The sequence below is a fragment of the Phoca vitulina genome, unplaced genomic scaffold (assembly GCF_004348235.1).
Source record: "Phoca vitulina isolate PV1807 unplaced genomic scaffold, GSC_HSeal_1.0 scaffold3, whole genome shotgun sequence".
Lineage (NCBI taxonomy): Eukaryota > Metazoa > Chordata > Mammalia > Carnivora > Phocidae > Phoca > Phoca vitulina.
This window is the reverse complement of record NW_022589706.1, coordinates 30,331,978-30,350,971: the sequence shown is the minus strand read 5'-3', so window position 1 is coordinate 30,350,971 and position 18,994 is coordinate 30,331,978. Positions and strand designations below refer to the sequence as shown.

General features: G+C 38.6%; 1 protein-coding gene across 7 annotated transcripts in view; it reads left to right on the top strand.

Moving 5' to 3' along the window:
* Positions 1 to 18,994, top strand: part of ATP8A1 (ATPase phospholipid transporting 8A1) — a 216,678-nt gene that overhangs the window by 39,925 nt on the left and 157,759 nt on the right. For all 7 annotated transcript variants that reach the window (XM_032400275.1, XM_032400276.1, XM_032400279.1 and 4 more), the window contains exons 5-6: positions 1,356 to 1,401; positions 16,832 to 16,872. In XM_032400275.1, the coding sequence (XP_032256166.1) occupies positions 1,356 to 1,401; positions 16,832 to 16,872 (87 nt within the window). The remainder of the gene's footprint in view (positions 1 to 1,355; positions 1,402 to 16,831; positions 16,873 to 18,994) is intronic.

The window sequence follows — 18,994 nt, the reverse complement described above, 5'->3', positions numbered from 1 at the left end:
AAAAAATGTTCATCATCGTTAGCCATCACGGAAATCCAAATCAAAACCACACGGAGATACCACCTTACACCAGTTAGAATGGCCAAAATGGACAGGGAAAGAAACAACAAATGTTGGAGAGGTTGTGGAGAAAGGGGAACCCTCTTTCACTGTTGGTGGGAATGCAAGTTGGTACAGCCACTTTGGAAAACAGTGTGGAGTTTCCTCAAAAATTTAAAAATAGAGCTACCCTATGACCCAGCAATTGCACTCCTGGGTATTTACCCCAAAGACACAGATGTAGTGAAAAGAAGGGCCATATGCACCCTAATGTTCATAGCAGCAACGTCCGCAATAGCCAAACTGTGGAAAGAGCCGAGATGCCCTTCAACAGATGAATGGATAAAGAAGATGTGGTCCATATATACAAGGAATATTACTCAGCCATCAGAAAAGATGAATACCCAACTTTTACATCAACATGGATGGGACTGGAGGAGATTATGCTAAGTGAAATAAGTCAAGCAGAGAAAGTCAATTATCATATGGTTTCACTTATTTGTGGAACATAAGGAATAACATGGAGGACACTAGGAGAAGGAAGGGAAAAATGGGTGGGGGGAATTGGAGGGAGACATGAACCATGAGAGACTATGGACCTGAGAAACAAACAGGATTCTAGAGGGGAGGGGGGAGGGGGGATTGGTTAGCCCGGTGATGGGTATTAAGGAGGGCACGTACTGCATGGAGCACTGGGTGTTATACGAAAACAATGGATCGTGGATCACTACATCAAAAACTAATGATGTACTGTATGGTGACTAACATAATATAATAAAATTAAAAACTACAAAAAAAAAAGTTCATAAATAAAATATTTACAAATGCAAAAAAAAAGAAAAAAAATTATGCAGGATGTACTCAGCCTAATTAGATAATGAATTTCATAAGAAGCTGAAAATATTTCAGTACCACTATTAAATGGTAGTTTTTACAGATAATTCTCTTGGGCATCTTCTTTTTTAAGTGAATTATTTAAGCAAAAAGCTAAATCAGCCTTTTCCATTACATTAAAATTTTAATCTTACCTGTGTAATAATGTATGATCCTTCTGAGGACTGCACAGCTGGGCTCCCAGAAGAGGAGTATTGTATGAAGATGCTATAGATTGTGCTTTGAATTTTAAAATTCCCACCTACCCTCTGATTCTTCTTATCACCACACCCCAGCATGCTTATAAAATTGATATAGGGTATAAAAGGATAAAAGCCTTGAGAAACATAAGTTGAAAGAAATCTTTCTTGTTGTAGATGCTACTTTGTTTTATTAATCTCATCCATTTTTTCACAGTTCTTGTTTTTGCTTTTAAACTTTAGAAACGACATAAAGCTGATAATGCAGTGAACAAGAAACAGACACAAGGTAGGATTTTTACATTTTATTTCTCATATCTGTCAAATATACTCATAGTAATATATACAAATCACTTCAATTAAATGTAATTCAATTGAAATACTGTGTATCTCTTAAGTTCTTGTTCCAGGGTAGACTTTTTTTTTTGGTAGCATTTATTAGCATGACACTTAAATTCACATTAGAATGATTTACAGTGGTAATACTTTTGAAAGATAACATTTTTAATACATTTAAATACCTCATAGCAATGTATTCTGAAATACTGTTCATGAAATCAGCAGTTGTTTAGACATGTTAAATGCTGCAAGATGTCATATTGTGTTGGTGATCAATAGATGTTACTCTAGGTAAGATTTATAGAAAACAATCAGATGTGATGTTACTTGTTAAAAGGCATGTTGGAAGCACTTTGTGTTCTACTGTACACACAGATGATATATGTCCAGAAATAAATAAAACAAAAACCAGGCCAGCTTCTGGGAAGCATGTGGCATTTTGACATGGCTCTTTTGTTGTGGGTCTTTTTTTGACAGAGCAAAAACCAAAACAACCTTTAGCACAAGACCATAAATAGACCATAATGCTTCTTAGATTAAAAAAAAAAAAAAATACCCAGGAACATGTGAAATGGACATCTTATCCCATCCCTGAGCTTGCCCCATCTGGGAATCTCATCTCTCTCTGAAGTTCCCTGATATGATAAGGATCAGCCGTATCTGCCAAAATTAGCTGGTGATTAAAAACAGTATTTTTATACTGCTGTGATTTTTATGGGACCCTGCCAGATACCCTGCTTTTCTTCCAAAGGGATCATCTGCTTATGCCCTCCACTGAAAGGATTATCTGCTGATTTTTGATACATTTGAGGAAGGTGCATTTATTAAAGTATCACTTAATAAATTAACAAAATATTTACTGAGATTACATTATTTATTATGGGACATGTGAGAAAGCATAAGATGGGAACTATATAAAAGCACAACGGCAAGATATGATCTTGTATGGATCAAAGTGAAAGGTTTGGATTACATGGTCTCAATGTCTCTCTAGATTTTTGTGGCAAATAATGGTTCCTATGTTAAGTCCTACATGGATCTAAAAGAAGGAGAGAAAACTGTGGGGTAATTTGAGGTCGATCTATAATCTTAGGGAACACTTTGAATGAGCAGAGGTGTCCAAATGGGAAGACCTTACATGTGTGTTGAGTGAGAAAGAGGGAAGAGAGGTTATCTTGAACAGAGATGAAGAAGGCTGCTGGATTGCCTTGTTGAACCATTACCAGAGTGTCAGATGAAGAAAGGAGATTCATGTCAAAGGGAAGCAAACACATGATTAAAAAGGAATGCCAAGGTCAAATTTTCCAGGGCTTGCATGCCAACCCAAGGAGATTCCAACTTTTCTTGAGTATACTGAATAGCTGTTGAAGGTTTACAAGCCAAAAAGAGACAGGTTGACCATCCAGATTAAAGTTGGAGAACAGAGTGGAATGGAGTAAGAGGTTATAAGTAGCCTGGGGACAAAGGAACTCTAGGAATTTGGATGGGAAGAGGCAGCCATAGGAATTGAAAGGAGAAAAAATCCAGATGTTACTGGTACTGCTGTTTTGGACAATATGCAAAAATACATTTGCATTTGTTGCTGTGTGGCTTAGAATATTCAGTAACAGCTTTTGAACTAAAAATACATAACTGTTTTTCCAATACATAATGTATCTTGTAGCTATCTTGCAAGGGCTATCTTCAGGGACTAGCAGTTATTTATCTTCAAGCCTTGGCCCGAGAAATCAATATTGTATGATTGAAGAGCAACCATCATAAACTATGATGATTTTAGGCTACTATACCTTGTACTGATCGGTTCTTCAATTTTCCAGGAACTTACCTACTTCCCCAAATACTCACTTTTTTCTCCTTTTTAGAGAAAATATTCTTTCTTGGTTATCATTCTCGGTTCATCAGTTAATCCTGGATTAACAGGATTAGCTCTATGGCTAAAAATGAAGAACAGGCAAGTGAGAGGGAAAGCTTCTATAGTATATAAAACTCATGTCAAAAATAAAACGTTAGGGCTTAATAGCTATAAAAGCCATTTAAATCAGCAGAAAACTTGAGAATTCTATATCCAAGAAATTCTGACTTTTAGTTTGATACTTAAGTTTATTTTCTGAGGGAATAGTATTTTTTTCTTTGCCTCGTTGAGTGTTGGTTGTCTTTTTGTTTTGCAGTTAATAGGAGATAACAGAAATGTTTGAGTAGGATACTGTTTGCTGTCAGATAACTGAAATTGCTTAATATGAAAGCCATCTGTTGTCAGTAGACCAGAATGAAATTCAATTTGCTTTCCTGAATTGAGGCAAGAATGGGTGTAGGAGTGGGAAGGGGGGTATTTTTGACAGATAATTTTTTGGCAGGCATTTGAAGTATTTAACTTAAATTTTCATTTTATAAATGTTTACCAAGACCATGTAATATGTGAGAGGATACCTTTCTGTCAGATTCAAATATTAATCCTCTTTCCTTACAGAAATGAATGTTTTGTCTCCTTATTTTACATCGAAGCACTAGAGTGACTTTTTTCTGTCATTCTGTAATGACTTCAAAAATACAAATTCATAATTTCATTTACAATGTTTTCATCCATTTGACTGTAGACTATCTGATGCCTCATTTTCATGAACTAATGAATCCAATCCAGATGAAGTGATAGATTTGGGACTTAACTCACGACTTCATAAACTTTACATTTTGAGCCTATCATCGATACTTATGGGAACAAGCCATTTCTTGTCCTAGAGATATAGAAGTTGCTTAGGTAGATGGGTCAGTGGGCTGGCAAATGTAAAATTGTAGGTTGCTCTCTGAGGACCTACCTGCTGAGGGAGAGCAGAGTAAATTGATGGTCAGAAGTCCAGGGAGTATGAGTGAGTCTTTGAGTATTGTGGTTCACTCCTCCCAATGAATTGTGATTGCTTCTCTGGGCTCCCATGTTTTTCTCATATGATGGTTTGCGTGTACTAGGTAGGTGATTGCTCATACTCATCTTGGTATTCCCCAAATCTCTTAGCCCAGTCGCCTGTATGGGTGAATGAATCACTCTCCATATAGATACTTGAGTACAGACAAAAAAGCAAGAAGAGACTAGAAATGAAAGGAGACTTTTTGAAAATTCATTATCTGCGGTGTAAACAAGACAAAAGGCAGTGTTTTCAAAACACTGTGTCTGAGACTGTTTTGCAAGCACTGATAAAATGCTAATGTGATGGAAGCTTTTGCTGTCTCTTTACCTTCTCTGTTGAAGTCATCATATCATCACTTTGCCTCCTATGAACACGGTACTGTGTCCACTTATCACTTCCATTACCCAAAGCTCCAGAGCACTGCCAAATTCAGAATGCCCTGGTTTTCTTTGCATCTAAACTTACCTTCATGTTCTCTGATTTCTTCCTCAGTATTTGAACTCAGAGTATTTGATATATCTCTCTCCATGTTTCTACACACACACTAGGGGCAGTCTCTCCCTGTTCTCCCTCATCTGGGTTGTTTTGCCAAATTTATCTCTGCAGGAATTTGTAAATTGTAAATTCATTATTATCATTGTAATATGTAAATTGAAGATAATCTCTGAATCTATGATAGTGGTTGAGCTAGTTCTCTTTTTAAATTATAAATATATATTTATATTTTTTTCATGAAGTGTGCTATTATGGCTAGTGTGCCAATATTTCAAGTGGAATGGTAGTTTCACATAAAATCACAATGCAGAGGCCTGGGAAAAGATGGGGCTCGGTGCAGACTATAAAAGATATTGAGGATCTTAAAAATTAAAGTTAAAAATGCCCCCTAATGGAATAGCTTTGCTTTTTTTAAAAAAAAAATCCCAGGTTTGGATCTTCCCTGAAGGATCGTGTGTATACATTCCACCAGTGAGAATAGATGGGAGATAACCTGTGGTTCCTGGCAGCCCATCAGTCACCTGATTTCATGCCATAGTTGAACGAGGACCACCATTAATTACTAGTTAGATTGTTTCATTCCTTGCTTTATTACATAGCAGACATCAGAGTAAGTTTTTAATAAAGCTGTTTTTCTCTGTTTTAATTGAAAAAAGGACAGCAGCAACGAAACATGTACCTAAAAATACCAGATCTCATCTTTAGCTCTGTCTTCCTGCGCTGGAGCTACCTCAGCCTTCTTGGAAGTGGAAGTGAAGTGGTGGTCACTGATAGCCAGGAAGGAGGCTGCTTCCCTGCGGGGCACATAGTTACCTCTCTCCCATGAGAAACCAGTTCGCCCTTAAAGCCCTTTGTGAGAAAGGTGTAGAGTGGCCTGGGTGGACTGTTTCAGGACGGTAAGCCTGAAACGACCTATTAAAGGCTGAATCCTTCTGGAGGACTTCATTCCATGCTAAGGGACGTAGGATAGCACCAGTTTCCTGTGTATTGAAAAAGCCAGGGCACTGCCTGTGTGTCTCCCTAGAGGTATCCCCGCATCGGATCCACCCTGTAGGCCTGAACAGGTGCTCTGCCACATGGGCGTCATCAAAGAGCTCTTAGGGAGTACTGTTTCCATGATCTTAAACGTTAGGCTTAAGAATTGAGCACCTGTATGGCCTAAATCATGTTTTTAGACACTTATAAGATTGTTAATGTTTTCAAATTATTGCAAAGATCTTAGGGTTGTATAAATTTAACTGGTTTGGTATTTTCAACAGTAGCTCTGGACGGAGCCCGCATTTATTTGAGGGGAAATCGAAGCCCAGATTGTCTTTCATTTGTCCCATGAATAAAAGTTGCACAGTGAGGAGCAGAAACCCACTGAGGAAATTTAGGGCCATTGTTAAAGTAAGAAAGGAAAAACAGGTGTGACTCTGAGCATTAGCTATTTCACTTAAGTCCTCACTGAACATCTACCTTGCGGAAGACCCAGTACAGAAAACGCAGAAAGAAACCAGGCTGCATTCTTTTCCTCCATGAAATTAGGATCTGGCAGAGAGAGAAGATGCTCACTAATACTATGTTGCAGGATAGAACAGCTAGAAGGGGCCAAACAGGAGAGGTAGGAATTCCAAAATGTCCTTTTCGAGGTTCATGAAGGATGAGTGGGCTTTTCAGTAAATAGAGCTATTGGGATGGTAGCAGTGGGTGATTCAGGAGGAGGTGAGAAGGCATGAAATGTATCCCGGGAATAGCAAATAGTCTATTTTGGCCAGAATGTAAAATACCTGTCACGGAGCAATGGAAGCAGGGATAGGAAGGCAAGTTAGGGTCCTTTTTTGGAGGCTTTTGAAAACCAGAGTAGAGAAGTTGGAAGGAATTAGTGAAGAGTGTGGCTGTGTTCCTAGTTGTACTTCTGAAAGAAGAATTTGAAAGCTGTGTGGAGAGGGGGAGTTGTGAGGAGCAGAGAGAGTGACTTTTGATTAACCAGGGAGGGGGGCTAGAGCAGTGATGATGGGCAGGAAAAGGAAAATGCACAGCAGACAGATCCAACTGGACTCGGCAAAGGAGAGAGAATCTCGTCAAGCACCAAATGCTGCCAAGTTAGACTGGGACACCCACTATGTCCAGCATTTAAGAAGTCACGATTCTTCACAGGAGCTCCAGCTCTAAGCGACAGAGCCCCAGCAGAGCCGTGGGAACCAAAGCCCGGTTTCAAGAATTGTAGAATGACTGATTGCTGAGGCAGTGCAGGGAGATCTTTCCTTCAAGGAATTGTTCGATTCAGTGAAGAAAAAAGCGAATGATTCATGACTCTGGGAGCAGGACTGAGGAAAAACATTTTGAGAAAAGGGGATTGCTGACCCTTGTGCTCTGATCATGTCATCTCACCCATATTTTTGTTTTTATAAGTCACTCATTCAAAAAACAGCTTCCTGGACACACCCATAGAGTTTCTACAGGCCTCCCCAGGGCCCCAGGATTTCATTCTTTTTATTTTTTTTAAGATTTTCTTTATTTGAGAGAGAGCAAAAGAGAGAATGCAAGAGTGGGGGGCCGGCAGGGGGGGGCACAGAGGGAGAGGGAGAAGCGGACTCCCCACTGAGTGGGGAGCCAGACATGGGGCTCGATCCCAGGACCCCAGGATCATGACCAGAGCCAAAGGTAGATGCTTAACTGACTGAGCCACCCAGGCGCCCTGTCAGAAGTTCATTCTTAGGAAACTCTCAGTGATGCAGATGCTTCTAGTGAGGCTGGCGCATTGTTAAAAGTTTCATAAATGAGGTGATAGAAGTAGTATCAACTAATTGAAAGGCCATATATAGAATATGGACAAGAGCGGAATTCAGAAATTTCCATCCTTCTTTTTCGTTGGTAGACTCTAAGCAGATCATCGTTTGACTTGACTTTTATTTATTTTTTTTATGTTAGTCACCATACAGTGCATCATTAGTTTTTGATGTCGTGTTCCATGATTCATTGTTTGCGTATAACACCCAGTGCATAACTTGACTTTTATATGTAAATTCACGGAGGAGAGTTTTGTGCAACCTCAGTGTTTGCCACAAAAGGTTTCTGCCTTACAATTCTCTATAGGATGCAAGGGTCTACATAGTGAATGAACTGATGCTTTAATATGGGTATGATGGTTTTCTTTCTTTGTCAAGTTCAAAGCCATGGTCTCAGCTCTGCCCTGTCCTTCTCAATGCACTAGAGCTCCCCTTCAATGCTTACAACCAGGTAGGAACTGGAGTGTACCACCTTTGCTGTGGTTTCTCTGTCCTCTGTGACATCGGGAGTGCCCATCATCCTTTTGGATAACTTGCCTCTTGTTACCCACTTCAAGAAGTGGCATGCTTGCCCAGGAATGGCACCCCAGTGATTCTTTCAGTAATAGCCCCATGGTGGACTGTTTGATTCGCAGTGGTGACAGCTTCTCTCTGAGAAGCCGGTATTAGATTCTAAGTGAGCACCTGGCCCTGTGCAACGTTTGATTGAGTCCTGAGAGACTGCCAGTTTCTCCAGGGCCTTTGATTAGGGAACTCCCAAGGGACTCTAACAGAATGTTTTCATTTCAAAAAAGAAACCCATTACAACAAAGCTGTTAAGTATATCCTGCTAAGTAAAAACAGGTGACATTTGAAGTATTTGTTCAAAGTCTGAGCTCTCCTCTGCATACTGTCAGACTAATTAGCTGGGTGAAAACTGTACCAGGTGTGTTTGGCTGGAACAGCAGACAGAGGAGTTTTGCATTTAAAAGAAAGAGCTGTTAAAGCACCAAAGGACAGGCCGTTCTCAAATTCTGCCATAGCTCACTCTCAGTCCCCTCCACCAGGCATCCCTAATCATCTTTACGGCACACCGCTTGAACTCTGATAGTCTACAGGTGTGAAATAGGTGTACTTTTGGCCCAAGAAAGCTAAAAGCTCAGAAAACGACCCAGCATAATTTCTCGCTTCCTCTCAACCTGGTTGGAGCTGGGTCAGAGGAGGTCAGTTATTAAAAATAACTGGGTTGCTATTTTAGTCACCAGCATAATACATGTGATACGGCTTATTTTAATTGTTGTATGGCTGGATGTTTAGGAACCATTTCCGAAGTAAAGACAACTGTGAGTTATGTGATTGACTTTTATCCTTGGCCAGTATTCAAGCCTTGATTTTGTACACAGAAACCTTTATATGTTGTGAGCTGATTTTTAACTTCACCAGAATTCTGTTATTTCCTATATCCTAAGATGGGTCTAGCCTCCAGTTTGAAGAAGCCATGCGCTTCCAGTCTTTATTTCTGGGTTCTTGTTTTATATTTCAAGACAAAGGAAAGGAGGTAGAAGAGGATAAAAACCTATTCTCAGTTCTTACGAGCCTCAGGTGATGCTGATGTTGAGGTCCCTGGACCACCAGTTGAGCAGTGAGAGTCTGTGGTGCATTCAAAGAAAGGTTACTGTTACTTGGTTAGGATCCTAACTCAGTGTAGAGACATAGAGGTAATTTACACTTTAATTAGTCCAGGCCACTGTAACCTTTGGAATAAATCAATACCCATTGATGGATGAAAGTCAAATGACTGATAACAATTTGTGCTTTGGGTTTATAGTCCGTGGAACTTCATACATTGCTAGTGAGAGTATGGACTGCAGGTGGTTCTTAGGGAAGTAATCTGGTTATATCTGATAAAAGTTCAAATACAAATGCCCTAGAGCCAGCAATGCCCCTTTTAGGATCCTGTCCTATAGAATACAGTCATATAAATATATTCCAGTGTTATTTGAGGTGGGAGAAAAAAAATGGAAGTCAGAATTCCCATTAATCGGAAGATAGTTGAATACGTTATGATATAGCTTTTGTGTAAAACAGTTGTTTCACAGCTGGACTGGAATAGCTCTGTGCTTATCTCTGGGACACCTGGCCAAGAGCAGAATAAGATGGACTAGCTGGTGATTTATAATGTACTGAAAAGGGTTTGAAACTCCGCTGGTGGCACCCGAGACCAGCTTCTCTACTTAGTTTAAGGATGTGTATAGATTGATGGCTTACTTGGTGTAGCTGTTATATAGTCTGCCTTGGCTAATTGGGGCTATAAAAGACCCCTTGGAAACTTTTCCCCAGGCTTCCTTGAAATTAGGATTTATCGTACATACGGTGGAGATTCAAAATACACATCCTAGGTGAATGGGATGAAATTCCTGGGGAACAGTCCTGGGGAAATGTGCCTGGAAGTTTCTCAGACCCCTGTGCTTTCCTTTTCCTGCTGTATTATATCCTCTACTTTGATGAAGCTTTTTGTGGATGTATCCTATAGAGTCTTATGAAACTATTCAGTTATCTGACTCATTGTAATGGATGGTCTATATAGTGGGTGGTTTTTCAAAAATGGGTCATCTCTGCTTTGTCCTGAAAGCATCTATGACATGTTAAGAGGAAAACCAAGCTGTCGAGAAGTAAATTTTTAGAGGAAAGAAAACAAAAGTCCGTATGTTCATGTTTGTCTAGAGAAAGGTATGTGAGGACACATCAGTTAGTATTCCTTACATTAAGAAGGTGCCATGAGGGGCTCCTGGGTGCCTCAGTCGGTTGAACATCTGACTTCAGCTCAGGTCATGATCTCAGGGTCCTGGGATCGAGCCCTGTGTTGGGTTCACCACTGAGTGGGGAGTCTGCTTCTCCCTCTCCTTCTGCCCCTCCCCCTGCTCATGCTCTCTCTCTCTCTCTCAAATAAATAAATAAAATCTTTTTTAAAAAAAAAGTGACAGGAGATGAGAGGATGTCAGCTTTCCTGTTATATAGCTCTATTTGGCTTGTTACAAACATGCATTGACTTTGTTTTTGATAGAAAACATTGTCCACTATTATGTATTTAAAGGTTTCTTAGGGGCACCTGGTGGCTCAGTCATGTGTCAGACTCATGATTTAGCTCAGGTCGTGATCTCAGGGTCCTGAGATTAAGCCCCACCTCTGGTTCAGGGCTCAGCATGTAGTCTGCTTGAGATTCTCTCTGTCCCTCTCCCTCCGCTCCTCCCCTTGCTCACGTGCACTCTAAATAAAAAAATAAAATCTCTAAAAAAATAATAAAAAATAAAAGTTTCTTCGCCCTGTAAATTTTTGCAGCAAGCCACATTTCCCATGGATCGCCTCAACAGTGAATTTTCAGGAAATGTTTGGGTGGAGGCAGAGAGCCCCTAGGAGATAATATAGGAGGGTGGGTGAATTGAGAGAGAGGGAAGTGCAGGAAGGTCAGTTAGGGGAAGGAGGTAGATCGGTTCAAATGTGCAGAAAGAAGAGATGGGGGCTCCTGGGTGGCTCAGTTGGCTAAGCATCCTAGGATCAAGCCCCACATCAGGCTCCCTGCGCCCCTGCCTGCTTCTCCCTCTGCTGCCGCTCTGCCTACTTGTGCACGCGCGCAGGCACGCTCTCTGTCTGTCAAATAAGTAAATAAAATCTTAAAAAAAAAAAAGTGATGGGAGCAAAGTTGAGGGGAAAGGAGCAGCAGGGAGGGAGAATGGAGACATGAAGCAGATTTGAAGGATTGTTTTCCATGGTTCTGCGAAAAGTACCACAGGTTTCCACCCTTGTTAGTGGAGCGAGGACTCCCTGGTGTGCTCTGCTGAGTTTGGGAAGCCTGTTATGACACTTCCATCTTGTTCAGGGAAACCCAGTAGAGTGGTTCGGGCTATTTTTAGATGTGAACTAACAAACAGCTGCAAAGTGGCAGCATTTCAAGGAGGGCTAGTTTATTATTTTTTTAAGATTGATTTATTTATCTTAGCGTAAGTGGAGAGAGGAGCAGAGAGAGAGAATCCTCGAGCAGACTCCCCCGCTGAGTGCAGAGACCATGGGGTGCGGGGCTCGGTCCCAGGACCCTGAGATCATGACCTGAGCTGAGAACAGGAGGCTGGAGCTTGACTGACTGAGCCACCCAGGTGCCCCTAGGAGAGCTAGTGAGATTACAGATCTAGAAGAGGTGGCCTGGAGCTGACATCATAGGACATTCATGTTAGTGCGTCCGATGGTTATATAAACATTTCTAACTGCTCCCACTGGAATCATTTTAGGAACTTACAAAACTGAGAAGTCTATTTTTAAGCAAATGTTTAAGTAGTTCATTGGCATCTTTTTATGTAGCTGTTTTTATTGAGTTATAATTCACTTGCTATAAAGTCATTATTTTCAAGTATACATTTCAATGTTTTTTTGTGTATTCAAAGTTATAAACCCATCACCACTGATTCCAGAATATTTTCATCAACCCAAAGAGACCCATATATGTAAGCATTCAGTCCCCACACCCCTCTTCCATGAGCCCCTGACATCCATTAATCTACATTCTGTATCTATGGATTTGTCTACTCTGGATATTTTATACAAATGGGATCACATGATGTGTGGCCTTTTTTGTCTGGTTCTTTTCACTTAACAGACTTCAGGATTCATTCATGTTGTAGCATGTATCAGCATTTCATTCCTTTTTATGACTGAATAATATTCCATCATTTGGATGTACCTCATTTTATTTAACCATTCATTAATTGATGGAATTTGGGTGGTTTCTACTTTTTGGCTATTGTGAATAATGCTACAATAAATACTTGTGTACAAGTTCTCCTGTGAACATATGTTTTTGGTTCTCTTGGATATATACTTAGTTGTGGAATTTCTGGGTCATGGTAGCTCGGTGCTTAACTTTTTGAGGAATTGCCAACATGTTTTTCTATGCTATTTTTTTAAAACATTGTGTGTATGTTGTTCTTAACATGGGACCTACTGGGAGGCAGGGTTGTATCTTGAGTAAATCTATGTAACTGTTCTTGTGGCTTCATATGGTCCCAAACACACCATTGGATCCAGCTTTTCATCCAGCAAGAATTCACTGAGCATCTTTGCATCACTGTGTTGTAATACTGGGAACTGAGCAGTGAACAGAATAGAGAATGTTCCCATTGTCACAGATCTTACAGTCTGGGCCAGAAGATGGCCCTTACATAAATCGTCTCTCAACTAAATATATAGTAAAACTGCCTTAAGTGCTCTGAAGGAAAAAGTGCAGGAAGCTTATTTAGACTTGAGGGTAGTGGGAAAGGAGTGGGCTCCACTAAATGTCCCCTGAAAGCTGAAGATCCAGAGTTTATGTAGGAGTTATCTAGGTGAGGGTGGAAGGAAAGAGTGTTCCAGTCATGGAAACGTGCAGAGGATTTTGAGGCAGGAAAGAGCATGTTGCTTTCACACAGAAGGCATGGGGAGGAGGCAGAGGCAGAGGCAGGAGGTGATAGTAGAGAGTAGGCAGGAGCTGCTAATCAAGGACCTTCTAGATGCTTGGATTTATTTTATGAGCCAAGAGGAGACAGTTGAAGAGTTTTGAGCAAGGGATGACCTAATCTTGCATACGTGTGTGTATGTGTGTAAGGATATGTGGATTGATACATATATGTAAAATCATTATATATAGTCCCTATAGCTATACTGTAGAAATTAATGTGAAAGAGATCAAGAGTGAATGTGAGAAACTAGTCGTCAGGCTAGCTAGGACGTGATGGTTGCTTGAAGTAGAAGTGCTGGTATTGGTGATGGTGGAGAAGATACAATTTGGCAGAATTTGAGATGCTTGGGGCATAAAATCAACAGGACATTCTTAGTAGTAAAAATTATTCCTGATTTTCTGGGGCACCTGGGTGGCTCAGTCAGTTAAGCATCTGCCTTTGGCTCAGGTCATGATCCCAGGGTCCTGGGATCGAGCCCCGCATCAGGCTCCCTGCTCAGTGGGGAGTCTGCTTCTCTCTCCCTCTGCTCTTCCCCCTGCTCATGTTTTCTCTCTCTGTCTCTCAAAAAATAAAATCTTTAAAAAATTGTTCCTGATTTTCAAAAAAAATTTTTTTGCAGAAGAGTGTAAAAAGTAAAGAGATTAAGAGTGAGGCAGATGAGCATAATAAAGCCACTCCAAATCACAATACAGCATCGTTAATGAGAGGAATTTAAGTTTCTTAGGAAGTATATTGCTACAAAAACAAGAAAACCCTACCCAAACTAATAAATGAATTTTAAAAAATTATAAGATGACAAGGTCATTGTATGAAAGTTTAATCCATTTCTATATACTACCAATAACCAGTGGGGAATGGAGTAAAAATACCACTTAAAATATAAGAAAAAGTTATCAAATATCAATAAATAAATCTAATGAAAGACCCATCCACTGTAAATGGGAATCTGAAAGTTTTGAGAGAAAGTTAAACATATATCTGAGAGAAGTTAATGAAGATGTAAATAAATACAGAGATACAGCTTGTCCATGAATTGACTCACCCCAAATCAAAATCCCAAGTCACAAAAATTAATGATTTGACTCTAAAATTTATATGGAAATGCAAAGAACTTAGAATAGCCAAAACAGTATTTAAAAAGTACGAAGTGGAGGACTTACCTAATTTCAAAACTTACCATAAAGTTAGAATAATCAAGATGGTGTATATTGATGTGACAATATGCAAAGTGATCAATAAAATAAATACAGAGTCTAGAAATGTATTTACTATAGCACCATGTTAATTTAATTGAGAAAAGTCAAGTCTTTTTTTTTTTTTTTTTTTTTTAAGGAGAAATATGTGTATTTTTTTCCCTCAAATTTTTATTTAAATTCCAGTTAACATACAGTGTAATATTAGCTTCAGGTGTAGAATTTAGTGATTCATCACTTACAGACAGAATCTCAGATACATACTGTATGAGTCAGTGTATATGAAATGCAAGACTAATCTATGGTGACTAATTTATATTTGCCTCTGAGGATGGAGGGATGGATTTTAAAGGAGCATGAGGGATCTTTCTGGAATTCTATATCTTGTTGTGAGTGGTGGAGTCACAAGTGTTTACAATTTTCAGAACTCACTGGACAAAACACTTAAGATCTGTACCATTTGTTATGCCTCAATTAACAAAAGAAAACCTGGGAAGCGTGAGCCAGACAGTTGCCCTAAATAAGGGAAGCAGGCTGGGAGTGAAGCAGCAGGAAACCATGAATGTGGTGATAAAACAGTGAGCCCCCTGGAAAGAGGTGGCCACCCCTCTCTGCTCCAAGCACAGGCGGGAATTGACTGACCTTCTGAGCTTTCCGGATAAGCTGACGTCTTCGTTTTCATGCCAAATCTCAGTTGTAGAAATAGTGGACACTGAGTTTTTAAAAACTTAAGTGTTGCAATTGGGGGGAGTGTTAACTAATACGAGATAGAATCAGAAGAAAATAAATGGCAGTGAAGGGCTGTAGCTACTATTGAACAGTATTCTTCTAATTTAAAGTACTGCAAAGTTTAGCACCATTATTTACAGCATCTGTTCATCTTGGTTATGGTCAATCAGAGCAGCCCTTGGCTAGCTGTCTTTGTTGAGTACTTACTATATTATAGCTACTGGGGTAAGCCATTAAAGGGCAGAGTGCTCTCATTTATTCTTTATAAGAGCTACTTTTGAGGAAGACACTGCTAAGCGGTGACAGATGACATCTAAACCCAGGGCTTTTTACTCTTTTCTCATGCCCTGACCCTCTCATGCTCAGGGAACAACATCAAAGAGCAGGTTTATTCCTGGGATCATTTGGTAAACTCTGCAGGGATTAGAGTTTTGTGTATTAGAATATACTGGTCACTTTTGGATGCCTATGGTTCCAATCCTTGACCCATAACTGTATGATTATACAATTACTGTAAAAATTGTAAACTTTAAAGTAAAAGTTATAGGTAGAGATATTGTATTGGAACTATTTTAGTGTTAGCGCTCCAACTTGGAATTACTCTTTTTTTTAACTTAATGAAGTTGATTCACCAAAACTCACTGTAGGATAGTCATTGTTGCACTTATTCATTTGGTTAACAAGCACTGGAGTGTATTCGGTGCTAGGAGTTTTGATATGGAGGTTCTTTGGGAAAATGAATAAGACACAGCCCTGTGTTCAAGAATTTCAAAACAAAAAGATTGCATTCACATTAAAATAATTTATAATACTGACCACAAGACCAGTTGGTATGTCATTAATGTTAGATTTGCTATTTAACATTTTGGAGATAATTATCATTGTAATTCAGAGGGCTCAGGCTTCAACTTTTCTAATATCAAAAGAAACTGAACCTAATGTTTTATACCTATAAATTATTCATCCTGCAAATATTTACTGAGTAGCTACTTTGTGCCAGGGACCATGCTGTTTCCAGAGCAAATACTAGCTTTGCCCCGATGAAATTTACTGTCAGGATAATTTGTAGACCAAACTTGACTTATTCCTTTTCTTAAGTACTAAGTGCTGTGCTTTCTACCTCACGTTATTGTCTTTACTGTTTATTTTATCTTTTAGCGTCTATTGGTATATTCAGTATTATGCCACAGACCCCTAGTAGGGAAGGGAAAAAAGGTGGACTGAGCAACTCTGCTGCTGTGACACAGTAATGAAACCCTAATAAAAGACCCCTGTATCATAATTTAATAGTAATCCTCTTCTTTCATTTCTTCTCCGTAAACCGAATATGGAAACTTCTGCAATTTTGCATTATTCTAAAACTAAAGGTGCAGATTCCTTATCTGTTTATGTGTTGTTACTACTAACCAATTTGAAATCTATTTCTCCTGTGCTTGTAAATCCTTTTTTTTTTTTTTTTAAACATTGCTACTGTTATGGCTTCTGAGATGTTTTTTAAGCTTGTCACTTCCTTTTCACATCATTTTTGTGGCTTTCTTCTCCAGCTGTGGCCTGTAATTCTTCTATGTACTGAAGAAAGCCCTTGTAGCACCAATGAGATTACCCTCTGTTCGTAATGTTTCACTGTGGGATCTAAAATGTGCATAGGTTGTTTCTAATTCTTTGTATAATTTTATACATCTTTGCAGTCATAATTAATTTTTAAACCTGTAAAAATTGCTGCTAGTTAATTTTTTTGAGGCTATCCACTTAAAATGATCGTTTCCTCAGAAGCAGGCTTTTGGGAAGTAGTAAAAATGTTAAAAATGTCACCTTTTCTCTTTCCAGTTTTGAGAAATGGTGCTTGGGAAATTGTGCACTGGGAAAAGGTATGCATTGATTTTTATTTTGTTCCAGAAGAATTGCATAGATGTGTACTCTAATAGATGTAATTTTTGTATATAATATAAACAAATGTCAATTCTAATATGAAAGCTATTTAGTAATTAATGTTGTAAACATACATGGATTCTTCCAATTAGTCACTTCCATTTAATAATTCTGCAATTTACTAGAAAGACTTAAAAAGTACTATTTGGAACTCTTTGTTTTTCATAGTATAATTTTGAGTATTGTTTTCATTTAACCATGAACTGTTTTGTGTTGAAACTTTTTGCTTTAATCATCTACTGTCCAAGTAAAAATAAAAATCAGAGTTCTAATATTTCATTTGCAAATTTGATTTCAAATTCATGTATTATGACTACACCCTGCTAATTCCTTTAAAAAAAAAAAAAGCTTACTAACTAAACATCATTTTCTAATGAGCGGGGAAATCATTTTCATAATATCGAGAGATTAATATGCTCACAGGATGTGTAACGTGGTTAGTGAGCTGAGTCACAATTTCACAAGTGTTATCTAGGTGCTTTCCAGACCTCAGTTTCAAAAGGTAAGCAATTGTTACTAGTTCTCCCTTAGTTCTGGAAGACCATTAACTCTGGTCATTCACAGGCGAATATTTGTGACTTGGTGAGACTTTTGGAGGCAAGGCCACTCTCCCCGAGGGATTTTGTTTTCTGAGATTGCTGGGAACCTCCGAGGTGTGACACAGTCAGTGTACTTGCCCTCCAGTATTTCCTAGCAGGTTAAAGGCCATGCCCTTAATTCTACCCTGTGATGTACGTAGTTACCTTGTATCCCTGCAGGGAATAGGATTCCCTCTCAGTTAATTGCATTTTTGTTGATTTTAAATCACTGGCCAAATAGAGATTGACATCTCCCTTTCTGGATGTTTGGAAACTCGCTACTCTCTCTCTCTGGTCTTTGACATAAAAGTAACAAAGAGGAAAATACCTTGATTGTGCTTTCCTTATTTCTGTGATAGTCACTTCTCTGAGAAGCAAGGTAAAAAATGAGAAAGCTCAAAAAACTGTTTCAAAAAAAGTTTCCTTTATGCTCTTCTTTGGGACTTGTGGATTTAAACATTTTAGAAGACTGGTAGGATATAATCGAGTATGATAAATTGTATTACAAATGTGTTTCATTGAGTAGGTTTGTTTGGGTAATTAGCATAAACACATATCCTAATAAATTGATATATCAGTTTCTTACCATCTTACCCAGAGTGCTTGTCAGAAAATAAGCAGTCAAAGTCAGGAGATAAGCATCCAAAACTTCACTCTAAAATTAACTTGTTAGAACATCTTATTTTCCTGATGTCTTTTTTTTTTTTCATTATTTCAAGATTGAGTGGATTACTGTAACTCTTCCAATTTTTCACAGACAAAAAATATTACCAGCCCATGATTACCCATAATCTTAGTATTCTCAGTGGTCTTGAAGATCAATGCCACACCTTACCTGGGCATCCCACTTTAAGAGGCAAAGGGATAAAATTTAAAGTGTTACCAAAAGTCACCCAACCAAAATGAGCTGATGTTACTTAACAGTTTGGATTAGATACTTAATTAACTAGAATAATAAAAGTTGGTTCAGTGATGAATTCAAGATAGATATTCAAAAATTAACAGCATTCTTTGCAGGCAATATCAAGTTAGAAAAATACAGTGAAAGAGAGATCTCATTCCTCGTGGCATGTGAGATGCTTACAAATAAATTTAAAATATGTATATGACCTTTGTAAAGAAAACATCAAAACTTTAGGTGTTCAAGACTCACATAAGTGGGCAAATATGTCCTATTCCTAGAAAAACTAAAAATATCAATTGTTCCAAAGTATTGATATAATCCCAGGGAAATTACTGTTTTTCCTCAAGAGTTGACTACATTATACATCTTAATTTCAAAAATAAACAGTTGAAAAAATAGAATATTTTGGAAAAGTGAACTGTGTGCAGGGATGAGTAAAATAGAGAGCAAAAGTTATTAAAATTGTGTGGATCTGTTGCAAAAATAGACATGGATCAATAGAGTAAAAATAGAATGGAAGAAAGGGGACTAGGATGCCCTGAAATAAAGCCCATTTAATATGTGATAAAAGAAAGAAAA